Source organism: Anguilla anguilla, chromosome 2, assembly GCF_013347855.1.
Source record: "Anguilla anguilla isolate fAngAng1 chromosome 2, fAngAng1.pri, whole genome shotgun sequence".
NCBI classification, from domain to species: Eukaryota; Metazoa; Chordata; class Actinopteri; order Anguilliformes; family Anguillidae; genus Anguilla; species Anguilla anguilla.
Window position 1 is genome coordinate 42,744,511 of NC_049202.1, and position 13,460 is coordinate 42,757,970.

Below are 13,460 nucleotides of genomic sequence, written 5' to 3' on the forward strand. Positions count from 1 at the left end.
TAGGGTTAGGGTTAGGGTTAGGGTTAGGGTTAGGGTTAGGGTTAGGGTTAGGGTTAGGGTTAGGGTTAGGGTTAGGGTTAGGGTTAGGGTTAGGGTTAGGGTTAGGGTTAGGGTTAGGGTTAGGGTTAGGGTTAGGGTTAGGGTTAGGGTTAGGGTTAGGGTTAGGGTTAGGGTTAGGGTTAGGGTTAGGGTTAGGGTTAGGGTTAGGGTTAGGGTTAGGGTTAGGGTTAGGGTTAGGGTTAGGGTTAGGGTTAGGGTTAGGGTTAGGGTTAGGGTTAGGGTTAGGGTTAGGGTTAGGGTTAGGGTTAGGGTTAGGGTTAGGGTTAGGGTTAGGGTTAGGGTTAGGGTTAGGGTTAGGGTTAGGGTTAGGGTTAGGGTTAGGGTTAGGGTTAGGGTTAGGGTTAGGGTTAGGGTTAGGGTTAGGGTTAGGGTTAGGGTTAGGGTTAGGGTTAGGGTTAGGGTTAGGGTTAGGGTTAGGGTTAGGGTTAGGGTTAGGGTTAGGGTTAGGGTTAGGGTTAGGGTTAGGGTTAGGGTTAGGGTTAGGGTTAGGGTTAGGGTTAGGGTTAGGGTTAGGGTTAGGGTTAGGGTTAGGGTTAGGGTTAGGGTTAGGGTTAGGGTTAGGGTTAGGGTTAGGGTTAGGGTTAGGGTTAGGGTTAGGGTTAGGGTTAGGGTTAGGGTTAGGGTTAGGGTTAGGGTTAGGGTTAGGGTTAGGGTTAGGGTTAGGGTTAGGGTTAGGGTTAGGGTTAGGGTTAGGGTTAGGGTTAGGGTTAGGGTTAGGGTTAGGGTTAGGGTTAGGGTTAGGGTTAGGGTTAGGGTTAGGGTTAGGGTTAGGGTTAGGGTTAGGGTTAGGGTTAGGGTTAGGGTTAGGGTTAGGGTTAGGGTTAGGGTTAGGGTTAGGGTTAGGGTTAGGGTTAGGGTTAGGGTTAGGGTTAGGGTTAGGGTTAGGGTTAGGGTTAGGGTTAGGGTTAGGGTTAGGGTTAGGGTTAGGGTTAGGGTTAGGGTTAGGGTTAGGGTTAGGGTTAGGGTTAGGGTTAGGGTTAGGGTTAGGGTTAGGGTTAGGGTTAGGGTTAGGGTTAGGGTTAGGGTTAGGGTTAGGGTTAGGGTTAGGGTTAGGGTTAGGGTTAGGGTTAGGGTTAGGGTTAGGGTTAGGGTTAGGGTTAGGGTTAGGGTTAGGGTTAGGGTTAGGGTTAGGGTTAGGGTTAGGGTTAGGGTTAGGGTTAGGGTTAGGGTTAGGGTTAGGGTTAGGGTTAGGGTTAGGGTTAGGGTTAGGGTTAGGGTTAGGGTTAGGGTTAGGGTTAGGGTTAGGGTTAGGGTTAGGGTTAGGGTTAGGGTTAGGGTTAGGGTTAGGGTTAGGGTTAGGGTTAGGGTTAGGGTTAGGGTTAGGGTTAGGGTTAGGGTTAGGGTTAGGGTTAGGGTTAGGGTTAGGGTTAGGGTTAGGGTTAGGGTTAGGGTTAGGGTTAGGGTTAGGGTTAGGGTTAGGGTTAGGGTTAGGGTTAGGGTTAGGGTTAGGGTTAGGGTTAGGGTTAGGGTTAGGGTTAGGGTTAGGGTTAGGGTTAGGGTTAGGGTTAGGGTTAGGGTTAGGGTTAGGGTTAGGGTTAGGGTTAGGGTTAGGGTTAGGGTTAGGGTTAGGGTTAGGGTTAGGGTTAGGGTTAGGGTTAGGGTTAGGGTTAGGGTTAGGGTTAGGGTTAGGGTTAGGGTTAGGGTTAGGGTTAGGGTTAGGGTTAGGGTTAGGGTTAGGGTTAGGGTTAGGGTTAGGGTTAGGGTTAGGGTTAGGGTTAGGGTTAGGGTTAGGGTTAGGGTTAGGGTTAGGGTTAGGGTTAGGGTTAGGGTTAGGGTTAGGGTTAGGGTTAGGGTTAGGGTTAGGGTTAGGGTTAGGGTTAGGGTTAGGGTTAGGGTTAGGGTTAGGGTTAGGGTTAGGGTTAGGGTTAGGGTTAGGGTTAGGGTTAGGGTTAGGGTTAGGGTTAGGGTTAGGGTTAGGGTTAGGGTTAGGGTTAGGGTTAGGGTTAGGGTTAGGGTTAGGGTTAGGGTTAGGGTTAGGGTTAGGGTTAGGGTTAGGGTTAGGGTTAGGGTTAGGGTTAGGGTTAGGGTTAGGGTTAGGGTTAGGGTTAGGGTTAGGGTTAGGGTTAGGGTTAGGGTTAGGGTTAGGGTTAGGGTTAGGGTTAGGGTTAGGGTTAGGGTTAGGGTTAGGGTTAGGGTTAGGGTTAGGGTTAGGGTTAGGGTTAGGGTTAGGGTTAGGGTTAGGGTTAGGGTTAGGGTTAGGGTTAGGGTTAGGGTTAGGGTTAGGGTTAGGGTTAGGGTTAGGGTTAGGGTTAGGGTTAGGGTTAGGGTTAGGGTTAGGGTTAGGGTTAGGGTTAGGGTTAGGGTTAGGGTTAGGGTTAGGGTTAGGGTTAGGGTTAGGGTTAGGGTTAGGGTTAGGGTTAGGGTTAGGGTTAGGGTTAGGGTTAGGGTTAGGGTTAGGGTTAGGGTTAGGGTTAGGGTTAGGGTTAGGGTTAGGGTTAGGGTTAGGGTTAGGGTTAGGGTTAGGGTTAGGGTTAGGGTTAGGGTTAGGGTTAGGGTTAGGGTTAGGGTTAGGGTTAGGGTTAGGGTTAGGGTTAGGGTTAGGGTTAGGGTTAGGGTTAGGGTTAGGGTTAGGGTTAGGGTTAGGGTTAGGGTTAGGGTTAGGGTTAGGGTTAGGGTTAGGGTTAGGGTTAGGGTTAGGGTTAGGGTTAGGGTTAGGGTTAGGGTTAGGGTTAGGGTTAGGGTTAGGGTTAGGGTTAGGGTTAGGGTTAGGGTTAGGGTTAGGGTTAGGGTTAGGGTTAGGGTTAGGGTTAGGGTTAGGGTTAGGGTTAGGGTTAGGGTTAGGGTTAGGGTTAGGGTTAGGGTTAGGGTTAGGGTTAGGGTTAGGGTTAGGGTTAGGGTTAGGGTTAGGGTTAGGGTTAGGGTTAGGGTTAGGGTTAGGGTTAGGGTTAGGGTTAGGGTTAGGGTTAGGGTTAGGGTTAGGGTTAGGGTTAGGGTTAGGGTTAGGGTTAGGGTTAGGGTTAGGGTTAGGGTTAGGGTTAGGGTTAGGGTTAGGGTTAGGGTTAGGGTTAGGGTTAGGGTTAGGGTTAGGGTTAGGGTTAGGGTTAGGGTTAGGGTTAGGGTTAGGGTTAGGGTTAGGGTTAGGGTTAGGGTTAGGGTTAGGGTTAGGGTTAGGGTTAGGGTTAGGGTTAGGGTTAGGGTTAGGGTTAGGGTTAGGGTTAGGGTTAGGGTTAGGGTTAGGGTTAGGGTTAGGGTTAGGGTTAGGGTTAGGGTTAGGGTTAGGGTTAGGGTTAGGGTTAGGGTTAGGGTTAGGGTTAGGGTTAGGGTTAGGGTTAGGGTTAGGGTTAGGGTTAGGGTTAGGGTTAGGGTTAGGGTTAGGGTTAGGGTTAGGGTTAGGGTTAGGGTTAGGGTTAGGGTTAGGGTTAGGGTTAGGGTTAGGGTTAGGGTTAGGGTTAGGGTTTGGGTTAGGGTTAGGGTTAGGGTTAGGGTTAGGGTTAGGGTTAGGGTTAGGGTTAGGGTTAGGGTTAGGGTTAGGGTTAGGGTTAGGGTTAGGGTTAGGGTTAGGGTTAGGGTTAGGGTTAGGGTTAGGGTTAGGGTTAGGGTTAGGGTTAGGGTTAGGGTTAGGGTTAGGGTTAGGGTTAGGGTTAGGGTTATGGTTAGGGTTAGGGTTAGGGTTAGGGTTAGGGTTTGGGTTAGGGTTATGGATAGGGTTAGGGTTAGGGTTAGGCACCGGGTTAGGGTTAGGGTTAGGATTAGGGTTAGGGTTAGGGTTAGGGTTAGGGTTAGGGTTAACCCTAGGGGTAACCTTAACCCTAACCCTAGTACAGTAACCCTAACCCTAACCCTAACCTTAGTACAGTCACCCTAACCCTTACCCTAACCCTAACCCTAGTACAGTAACCCTAACCCTAACCCTAGTACAGTAACCCTAACCCTTACCCTAACCCTAGCCCTAGTACAGTAACCTTAACCCTAACCCTAATACAGTAACCCTAACCCTAACCCTAACCTTAGTACAGTCACCCTAACCCTTACCCTAACCCTAACCCTAGTACAGTAACCCTAACCCTTACCCTAACCCTTACCCTAGTACAGTAACCCTAACCCTAACCCTAATCCTAGTACAGTAACCCTAACCCTTTCCCTAACCCTAACCCAAACCCTAAACCTAGTACAGTAACCCTAACCCTTACCCTAACCCTAACCCTAGTACAGTAACCCTAACCCAAACCCTAACCCTAGTACAGTAACCCTAACCCTTACCCTATCCCTAACCCTAGTACAGTAACCCTAACCCTAACCCTAACCCTAGTACAGTAACCCTAACCCTTACCCTAGTACAGTAACCCTAACACCCTCACACCGTAACCCCTAAACCCTAAACCCTAAGCCCTAAACCCTAACCCCAACCCCAACCTCAACCCTAACCCTAGTACAGTAACCCTAACCCTAACCCTAGTACAGTAACCCTAACCCTAACCCTAGTACAGTAACCCTAACCCTAACCCTAGTACAGTAACCCTAACCCTTACCCTAACCCTAGTACAGTAACCCTAACCCATACCCTAACCCTAACCCTAGTACAGTAACCCTAACCCTACCCCTAGTACAGTAACCCTAACCCTAACCCTAGTACAGTAACCCTAACCCTTACCCTAACCCTAACCCTAGTACAGTAACTCTAACCATAACCCTAGTACAGTAACCCTAACCCTAACCCTAGTATGGTAACCCTAACCCTTACCTTAACCTTAACCCTAGTACAGTAACCCTAACCCTAACCCTAGTACAGTAACCCTAACCCTAACCCTAACCCTAGTACAGTAACCCTAACCCTAACCCGAGTACAGTATCCCTAACCTTAACCCTAACCCTAACCCTAACCGAAATTACACTATTAAAAGCAGAAATAGAATATCTCAAGCAAATTATACAGATGATCTCCAACACAAACACTGTTGGATAATGGGACATCCCACACTTAAATAGTCATTTGATTTTGATGTAATGATGTCACAGTATCATAATTGTGTTGCTCTGGTAGCATAAAAAAACAGAATGCCACTGTTATCAAAGATTCTATCAACAACACACATATTCAGGGTTTCTTTTAGGCAAACGTTCCGTGATTTACAAAATCACAGATGATAGATAAGACTTTCATAGCAGCAGGATACAACACTATATTCTGAAAGAAAATACAAGACTACTAAATACTTTTATTAATTAATCTGTAAATATTGTCATTGATTTTTAAATGGACATTTTCATTAGATTGTATTCATTAAAGTGATTATTTGGACCGAGAATATGAAGACATTTTATGCTTTGAAATATAACAGCCACGACACCTTTTTTAAACATTTTTAGTTGGCAGACATTTTAGAAACTGTTGCAAGGGCCTGTTAGTCATATTACATTTCACCAAACTCAGTGTCTTAATAAATATCAAGAGTAAGTACCGTGTGAAAGCATCCCATGAAATTTAACACATACCAATACAAAACAACTTGGGTGTTTTTCATGTTTACAGGAATTATTTACCCTCATAAGCCACATTATGTCCGTAATAGCTATGCATGCCATGAAGAATAAAATTCATATGTTAGCGTTGTGCTATATTTCAAACAATTGCATAAAACTGATTCATTGTTTTTAACTGGCCAAATTAAAAACTGAGGCTCCTAATTGGTGAAAGTGGACACCTGACCACTAAAAAGAACCATCTGAAAGACAATGAAGAATTCAAAGACCAAGCAAATATTTATGTGCCAAACCTGCACTGTGCTAATAAGTTTAGAAAAATTTTAAACAACCAAATTCGGAACCTGTCCATTAACCTCAGTCTTTCATTTTATAAAAAATACCTGCTGTATGTAATTATTTGCAATTTAGCGCGATATGAACATGTTAATTGTATTCTTCATGGCATGCATAGCTATTTCTGGCATAATGTGGTTGAAGAGAGTAAATAATCCGTTCAAAACATGAAATGTAGCCAATTAAGAAAAAATTGACAGCTTGTTAAAATTCTGGGAATGCAATTGTGGTTGGAACGAAAACCAGCATACACAGGGGCCTCTGGGACCGAGTTTGAGAACCACTGTTTTACAACACAAACCTACAAGCTGCTGCAAGGTTAACCTAGCTGTAAACATTTTTAAATAACTAACTACTAATTATAATTTGAGTATCCTTAATGATATACAACTAACGCACGCTTAATGAGTTTGCTATAACCTACAGACAGGCAACTTATGTACAACGTGGAAATGAAAATGTCCCTCCTGTCCAGTGGTCCGAACAAACACCGTTTCCCACAAACGTTCACGTTATCTTCCAAATGCATGGTGGGAGTCGTATTTCTCTGTAGTATCTTTCTAAATATGTCATACGCTAGCGAACTACACTATCAGCCGTGTACCGTCGCACGTAGTAAACGCAGCGATATGTTGAGTCTCCCAAGATGGCGGCGTTCGGAAGGAGGCGCGGTGTCCCAGCCGACAGGGAGAGGTCAGCAATACTTTATTTTCCACTGTTTAAAGAAGTTATTACCAATCGAATGCCTCTGGACAATATATAGTTCTGTTTTCTTTTCTGTGGAATAATTTACAAAGTAATAATTTGGTTGTCAAACTCAAATATTCTTCGATGAACCCTGTATGATCCTAATGTAATGTTTTGATATTAGCGTGCTAACCAGCTTTCATGGTACTTGTAGTCACGGCACAATATTGCGATCAAATAGAAGGGTGATTAGTTTCCCGGCGATATGTGTCTAGAAGTGTAATGTAGCTAACTGTAACCCTTTTCAACACAATAAATCGGTTAAAGTAGCCACTGTTGGCCATTGGACATAGTCGATGTAGCTAGCTAGATTTTTAGCTGGATAGTTGTAATCAACGTTGCTAGTCAGCACAAGCTAGTATGTTTGAGATGAAGCGCTCGCTAGTTTGTTAGTTAGCATTAGCTAGCTATTTCACCAGCAGGATAGTTTGATTGCGTTACCTAGCCATTGTAACACTTCTATCGAATAGTTAGACTAGCGTAGTCTAACGAAGTAGCATAGCTCATTGCGGCGTGCTTTTTCATCGCATTAAACCCAACCGCGGCTACGAGAGTTCGTTAGCTGAATAGCCAGTCCGCTAGCCACCTATTGCTGGGTTGATTCTTGCTAGATGCAGTTGGAGCTTCAACCATTACTTTTCTAACGTTAGACAAACTTCATCTTGCATCGATTTAGCTATCGTTGACTAGTTTGGTAGTGCTAGCTAACGTAAGTAGCAGTTAGCTAACTTACCCTCGTTAGTTTAGTTTACTTCTGCCGTGTGTAACGTTAGGTATCTTTCTTACTGCTTTGTTAAAAGGCTAATCTATTTCCTACTTTTGTTAGCCGTGAAATATAACGCGTGTTACATGTGTGTGAATTTAGTTAGATCGCCAGTATTGCATCTTGTATGGCTAATTGAACCCTACATTGATAGCAAGCTTAATACCATAGTAGGTATGTTTATATTGGTATCCCAACATGTAAAGCTGTTTATACTACTTTTCTAATCTAGCCTAGGAATGTTGGCTAGCAACTAATCATGATCTTGCTAGCATAAGCGAGCTAATAGCTAAGTAAAGGCCGCAACAGGACAGCAAAAAGTTATCATAACTAGCAAACTGCTCTGGCAGTGGCAGCTATTTCAGGCCAAACAGTTAAATAATATTTCCGACTAGTGAACGCTAGTTGATAAAATGCGTACAGTGTCTGGTTAATTTGCGACCATATTTTACGAGTTGTAGTATAAAATGCACGAAACAAGAAACTAATTCACTTTAAGCACCCCGGTACAGCTAGTAGCTTGCTAGTTTGGGGGAATCAAACTTCATGGGACAATGGCCCTCACATAGAAAGTGAGCTTGAGGATGCAAATCATTTTTGAAAAAGTAAATAGCCAAATACATGTGAACAAGCTAGTTATATTTATTTTAACGTAATATTTATGGTCCCCTTAAACCTCTGCCGCTCTCACGTCTCATTAATCAGAAAATTGGCAAAATCAGTGGACACATTCAAGCGCAAGAATCCAGAACACATGTAATCGTAAAGTACTATCTTCTCCGGAACGTATTCAATATCAGCAAATCTTATTTTTTTCCCATGGGTCCTCAGCATCCCGAATGCTACGTGTGATCATAAGCTGGAAAATACGTTGTAGGGCTGGTGAACGCTTGCTTAAATTTCAAAGGTAACGTAACTCACATTTTGAATTTCCAAAAATGCGTGCCATCACACTATGAATTTTATCAAATTATGAATAATGCAGTTGTTGCTGCAGTGGGAAATTACCCCAAATATTTGCTTAACTAGGTGGATGCACCACCCGAGTGTTAAAGTTTTTTCTGCATTCTGCTGTGTACACAAATCATTTGAGTTATGATGTGAGACCTGAAGTCAAAGGTAAAGAAAATGTATGTCAGCTGCAGGTTTCTGCAAGCCAGCAGATATTCAGGCAGATCAACACCAGCAAATGCATAATTAATAGTTTATTGACGCCCCCTGCCCCCGATCTATTTGACCTGTAAGAGTGTGGTGTAAGAACTTGAGCCCCCTTCATCCCACCCCCAGTGTACTTTTTATGGTGTCATATGATGTCATCAATATCAATATGTTTTATCTCACAACCAGTGAGGTGTGCATTAAAAAAAAAAAAAACATAAAAATACAGATCGACATCCACAGTCCAATTACCATAAACAGATTTAACAATTAGGATTTTAATTTTAAAAAACAGCAACAAAAAAAAACTGAGCTACCCCTGAACTGTTTACTGTCAAAATTGCAGCTGGGTGTTTATAATAATCTTGATGCTTAATAGACTTGCGCAAGTCCGTAAAGGGTAGTAAGCACGTACACACTCATTTTTCTCATTGTTTCACAACGTGCATGTCGTGAAAGTGGGAATGTATTCGTAATCCTTTGTCTTTTCCCTTTCCTTCTCTTTCCCGCGTTTGCCATCCGCGCGTCTGCCACGTCCTTCGTGCGCAGGGGAGAAATGGGCACTACAGACTGCTACATCGTGCACGAGATCTACAACGGGGAGAACGCCCAGGACCAGTTTGAGTACGAGCTGGAGCAGGCCCTGGAGGCCCAGTACAAGTACATTGTGATCGAGCCCACGCGCATCGGCGACGAGACGGCGCGCTGGGTGGCGGTGGGCAACTGCCTGCACAAGACGGCGGTGCTGGCCGGGGTGGCGTGCCTCTTCACGCCCGTCTCCCTGCCGCCGGAGTACTCGCGCTACGTGGCGCTGCCTGCCGGGGCCCTCAGCGTGGCCTGCGCCGCCCTCTACGGCATCTCCTGGCAGTTCGACCCCTGCTGCAAGTACCAGGTGGAGTACGACAGCCACAAACTGTCCCGCCTCCCCCTGCACACGCTCACCTCCTCCACGCCCGTGGTGCTGGTGAGGAAGGACGACGTCCACAGAAAGAGACTCCACAACACGATAGCGCTGGCCGCCCTGGCTTACTGCGTCAAGAAGATCTACGAACTTTACATCGTTTGAGCTCTTTTTTTTTTTTTTTTTTTTAAACCGTAATTAAAAAAACAAAAAAATTATGTGATGACAATGGCGGGAAAAGACGAGAAAGACAAAGATATTATGCTTCTGCAATTGTTTTGACACTCGAGTTTTGATTGTTTGCCCACGAAAGGATATGGTTAAAACTGGAGGATTTTCTCCCCGCCCCCTCCCCCCCCACCCCTCCAGTTTTTTTTTGGTGCACTGAAAGACATACAGTGCGTATATATGCACGTGTGTGTGTATATATATATGCACTCTCTTGGTAATCTAGACACTAAAGTTGGGCTTGATGACGAAGTCAATTTCTTGAGGGTTGTGACAGTGTGATAAAATAATGGGCAATGTTTTGCGTATTAACAATGGCCTAATATTTTTTGTCTGTCTTGGTAGCATAATTGTGACCATTTATGGCTGGTCATGAAGTCACCTCTTCATTAAACTTTAGGATATTTGAAACCATTTTCTCTATTGTATTTTGTTTTAGTACCTCTCATGTTCAAAGTGGTTTTTTCATTTTTATTCCAAATAGGTAGGCTTCTTCCATGCTTTATTTACCCAAACCTACATTCTCCAGCACGTTGCATGTGCTGAGAGCATTGTGAGAGGAGCCATTTTATCATTCCTGTTTACTTACCATTGTCATGTCCAAATTCGCATTCACATTCTAATACATTCATGTCTTTATTTTTTATTTTTAACAAAGGCAGGCTCTTGAGTATATCGAGCTCATGGCGAGGGCCTTAATTGCTAATGACATGGTTATTTTTCCTCCTTCAAAATTAAAAGTGAGGTGTCCTCTGTTCCCGTCTGATATGCAGCTGAAGCTGCATGTTTGTGAATGAGGACTCTGTCAGTGTTTCATGAGTACAACATTAGAAAACACTATCCGTACTTTTAATGTGTCTAATGTCCACCATGCCAAATATCATATAGAATTTTGTGTACTCAAGAAACAAGGCTTGCAGTTCTTTATTAGTTTTTTCAGTGTCATATTAATGCTACACATATATGTTAAAAGCTGACATATACAATATAAATGTAGCTGAAATGAATACAAATAAGTTCTGAGTCAACCTTGTTCAGGAGCAATATTTTGAAGGAAACATTAATTATAGCATTGGCCCCTTGTCGCCTTCAGTTCAATGCACGTGTTTCTTAGTCAAGTAGCTCCCCTAGATTTGTGAAGGCATTGCATTTATTTAATCCCAACTCATGGGGAACAGTAGAAAAACAACCTTGAAGGAACGGTCTAATTTCAATTTCTAATTTCATATCAAATCAAGGTTATGCGAGGCAGGATTCCTTTTCTCACAGCCTAGTACCCTTGCAGCATAGTTTCACTGACTGCCAGTCTTTGCACACTGGCACTAAGCCTTCCAAATGTGTATCATGGCTGTATACATTATTGCATGCCTTTCAGGGTATTCGTTGTGAAGGAATGTGACTATGGGACCGATTAACTTATGTGCTCATCATCCGTAGTACCTATTTGGGGGTATTTAATCATCATTCTCCCAATTGCACTTTGACTTCGTTATATTGCGTAATTCTTACATTGGTAGTGTACATATTAATATTATAAAACTTTAGAATTAAAAAAAATAATTTGCTAAATCCTTTCATGCTAATATCATTTATCCTGTTTTGAATATCATTTAACTTTTATTTTTATTATTATTTTTGAGTCCTTAAAGTTTTCTTATGACATGTACAAACCATTAACCATATTAGCTGATCTGGTCTACAGTGTGAAACTGCATGTCTGTGCCAAAATGTAATAGTTCTGGATGTGGGAATCCAGTCCATCAATGTGGCATTTTGGGTTTGGGCATTGTCCCCATTTCCTTGGGTGTATACATGCTTTGCACTCTCTCTGTATTACACAGAGGACATTCTTCATCATTTAGGCCAGTGGTAACCAACCCTGTTCCTTGAGATCTACCGTCCTGTAGGTTTTCATTTCAACCCTAATTTGGCACACGTGATTCTAATAATTTTCAGCTCAATGCAGGTCTTTAGCTGTTGAAGGTGGTGTGCTTTATTAGGGTTGGAATGAAGTCTTACAGGACCATAGATCTCCAGGAACAGGGTTGGTTACCACTGATTTAGTCCAACAGTTCTCTGAAAAGGATGTTTAAGAGTTTTACTTGTTGTAAGGCTTTTGGGTTGAAATGCATTTCTTTCTGAATAAAACAAACGGTCCACATGTTAGTTTTATCATAACCTTTCTGCAGCCCCTTTCTGATACCCAGAACATTGGGGCATGACCTGGGTTTTTTTTTTTTTTTTTTTTTTAGAATGGCAGGGAGAGACTGGACTGTAGAGCTCGTGTGTGCTTGAGGGACTTCTTGTTTCCCTCTCCATGGAATAATGCCCAGCACTGGAATTCTTCATCGTTATGGGTATGATGCTATCACATTCAAATAAGCAACAGTTTCTTCGGCGGTGGAAGATACTCCCTTTCACTCAGACTTCTAGAAGAGGATACCTACTTGGAAGCATTTCTGCCGTTTCTGAGGAAACGCAGGAGTCCCCTCCCATGACACCCAGAATGAACCGGCTCAAAAGGGGAACAGCACGCAAAAAAGGAAAATGGCACCCATTTCAGCTTAGTTATCCATCAGCTACTCAATGGAAGTTTTATATACTTTGACACATTGTTTAAACTAACTCTGTAGTCTGATACATGAAGATTAAGCAGCATAATTTTCTCAGAAGAATAGGGAACGTGGGGACTGGCGGCAATCTGACCTTTTACACACGTTTTTTACAGAGCACTAATAAGAGGAACAGAGCATGTTTTCACCTCTTCAGAATAGCTTCTCATCTCGGCTGAGAACAGTGACATGTCAACTGTTCAGTGCTTCAGGGAAGAACACATTTGGAGTGCTCCAAAGAGGATTGACTCCAGAGCAACCAGAGCTTTCGCTCACAGCAGACCTTGATCCTGAACTAATCCTTTCCCTCTACAGGAGAAAATGGAGCCTCCTCTTCGGTCCTACGACCTGCGCTGTCCTTGGTTCTCAGTACTGGTTTACATGTTTTACAATGTAGACACTACACCGTCCTCCGTTGTGTGTGGCTGTCGTTGCAGAAGGGGAGAAACTTTTTATAGACGTCAGTATTATTATTAAGTATGTGTTTCTTTAAAGGTGAATTTTCAGTGCTGTAGCTCTAATAAATTTCCTTTATCTTCACAGAGTGTTCTTGTGTGCATGTATTTTTTCTGCATGTTTCAGTGGAGTGTGGTGATGAAGGGACAACTGGAAAAGCACGTTGTTGAGGGCGGTGTGGCCGTACTAGGAGGCCATTGTGGCTTTGCATCACGGGGGTTTCTGTTATGGGGGACATTTCTCATCATGTATTTCATTCACTTGTTAAGTCATTGTCATGAAAGCCTGTAATTTCTGTTGTGGAGGCAGGTTGTTGACTGGCTCAGGTTAGTTGCTGGCTCTGCTGAATTTCGCCTGTCAGTCCTGCCAGGAAGTTGAAAGAGGGATTTCTGTTTTGTCCGCTTGCTCCTCCCTTCTCCATGCAGTGGGGCGGGGGGAGGATGTTGAGCTTTGTATACAGGAAGCCACGCTCTTCATGAAACGTTGGGCGGAGGTGCGGATGCAACAGTCCGGCCAGCAGCTTGTCCTGATTCTTCTGCTGGATGGCAGAGAGCACCATGTCTACCACACGCCCCTGTCCTCTAATCTACATTTCCGTGACCGGGTATGCTGATTGGACAGTGAACAGCAAACGCAAGCTAAGATGCACCCCCATACACTCCACTAATAAAATTGTGTAGTGTGTGACCCCACTGGCTGTATATCTTATACTTAACAGTGACCCCCATATGTAAGATATATATGTTGCGTGTATCTTGAAACATTCCCTGAAGCTTGT

At 43.7% G+C, this 13,460-nt stretch overlaps 1 protein-coding gene across 3 annotated transcripts; it reads left to right on the plus strand.

The window, feature by feature from the left end:
• The first annotated feature begins 6,403 nt into the window (after window positions 1-6,403).
• Window positions 6,404-12,771, plus strand: LOC118221719 (transmembrane protein 11, mitochondrial-like). 3 transcript variants are annotated; one of them, XM_035407026.1, is made up of 3 exons: window positions 6,464-6,510; window positions 8,159-8,234; window positions 9,035-12,771. In XM_035407026.1, exons 2-3 carry the CDS (start codon window positions 8,167-8,169, stop codon window positions 9,549-9,551), a joined length of 585 nt encoding a protein of 194 aa, XP_035262917.1. In that variant the 5' UTR covers window positions 6,464-6,510; window positions 8,159-8,166; the 3' UTR covers window positions 9,552-12,771. The 3 variants fall into 3 exon arrangements, with proteins under 3 accessions (XP_035262919.1, XP_035262917.1, XP_035262918.1); XM_035407027.1 differs by lacking the exon at window positions 6,464-6,510 and adding an exon at window positions 6,522-7,273; XM_035407028.1 differs by lacking the exon at window positions 8,159-8,234 and having other exon boundaries at window positions 6,404-6,510.
• Window positions 12,772-13,460: the final 689 nt, after the last annotated feature.

Excerpts from the sequence above, each read along its gene's own strand:
- LOC118221719 (XM_035407026.1), top strand. The coding sequence starts at position 8,167 with ATGCTACGTGTGATCATAAGCTGGAAAATACGTTGTAGGGCTGGTGAA. Across the intron at positions 8,235-9,034 it reads CGCTTGCTTAAATTTCAAAG|GGGAGAAATGGGCACTACAG; the intron begins GTAACGTAACTC and ends CTTCGTGCGCAG.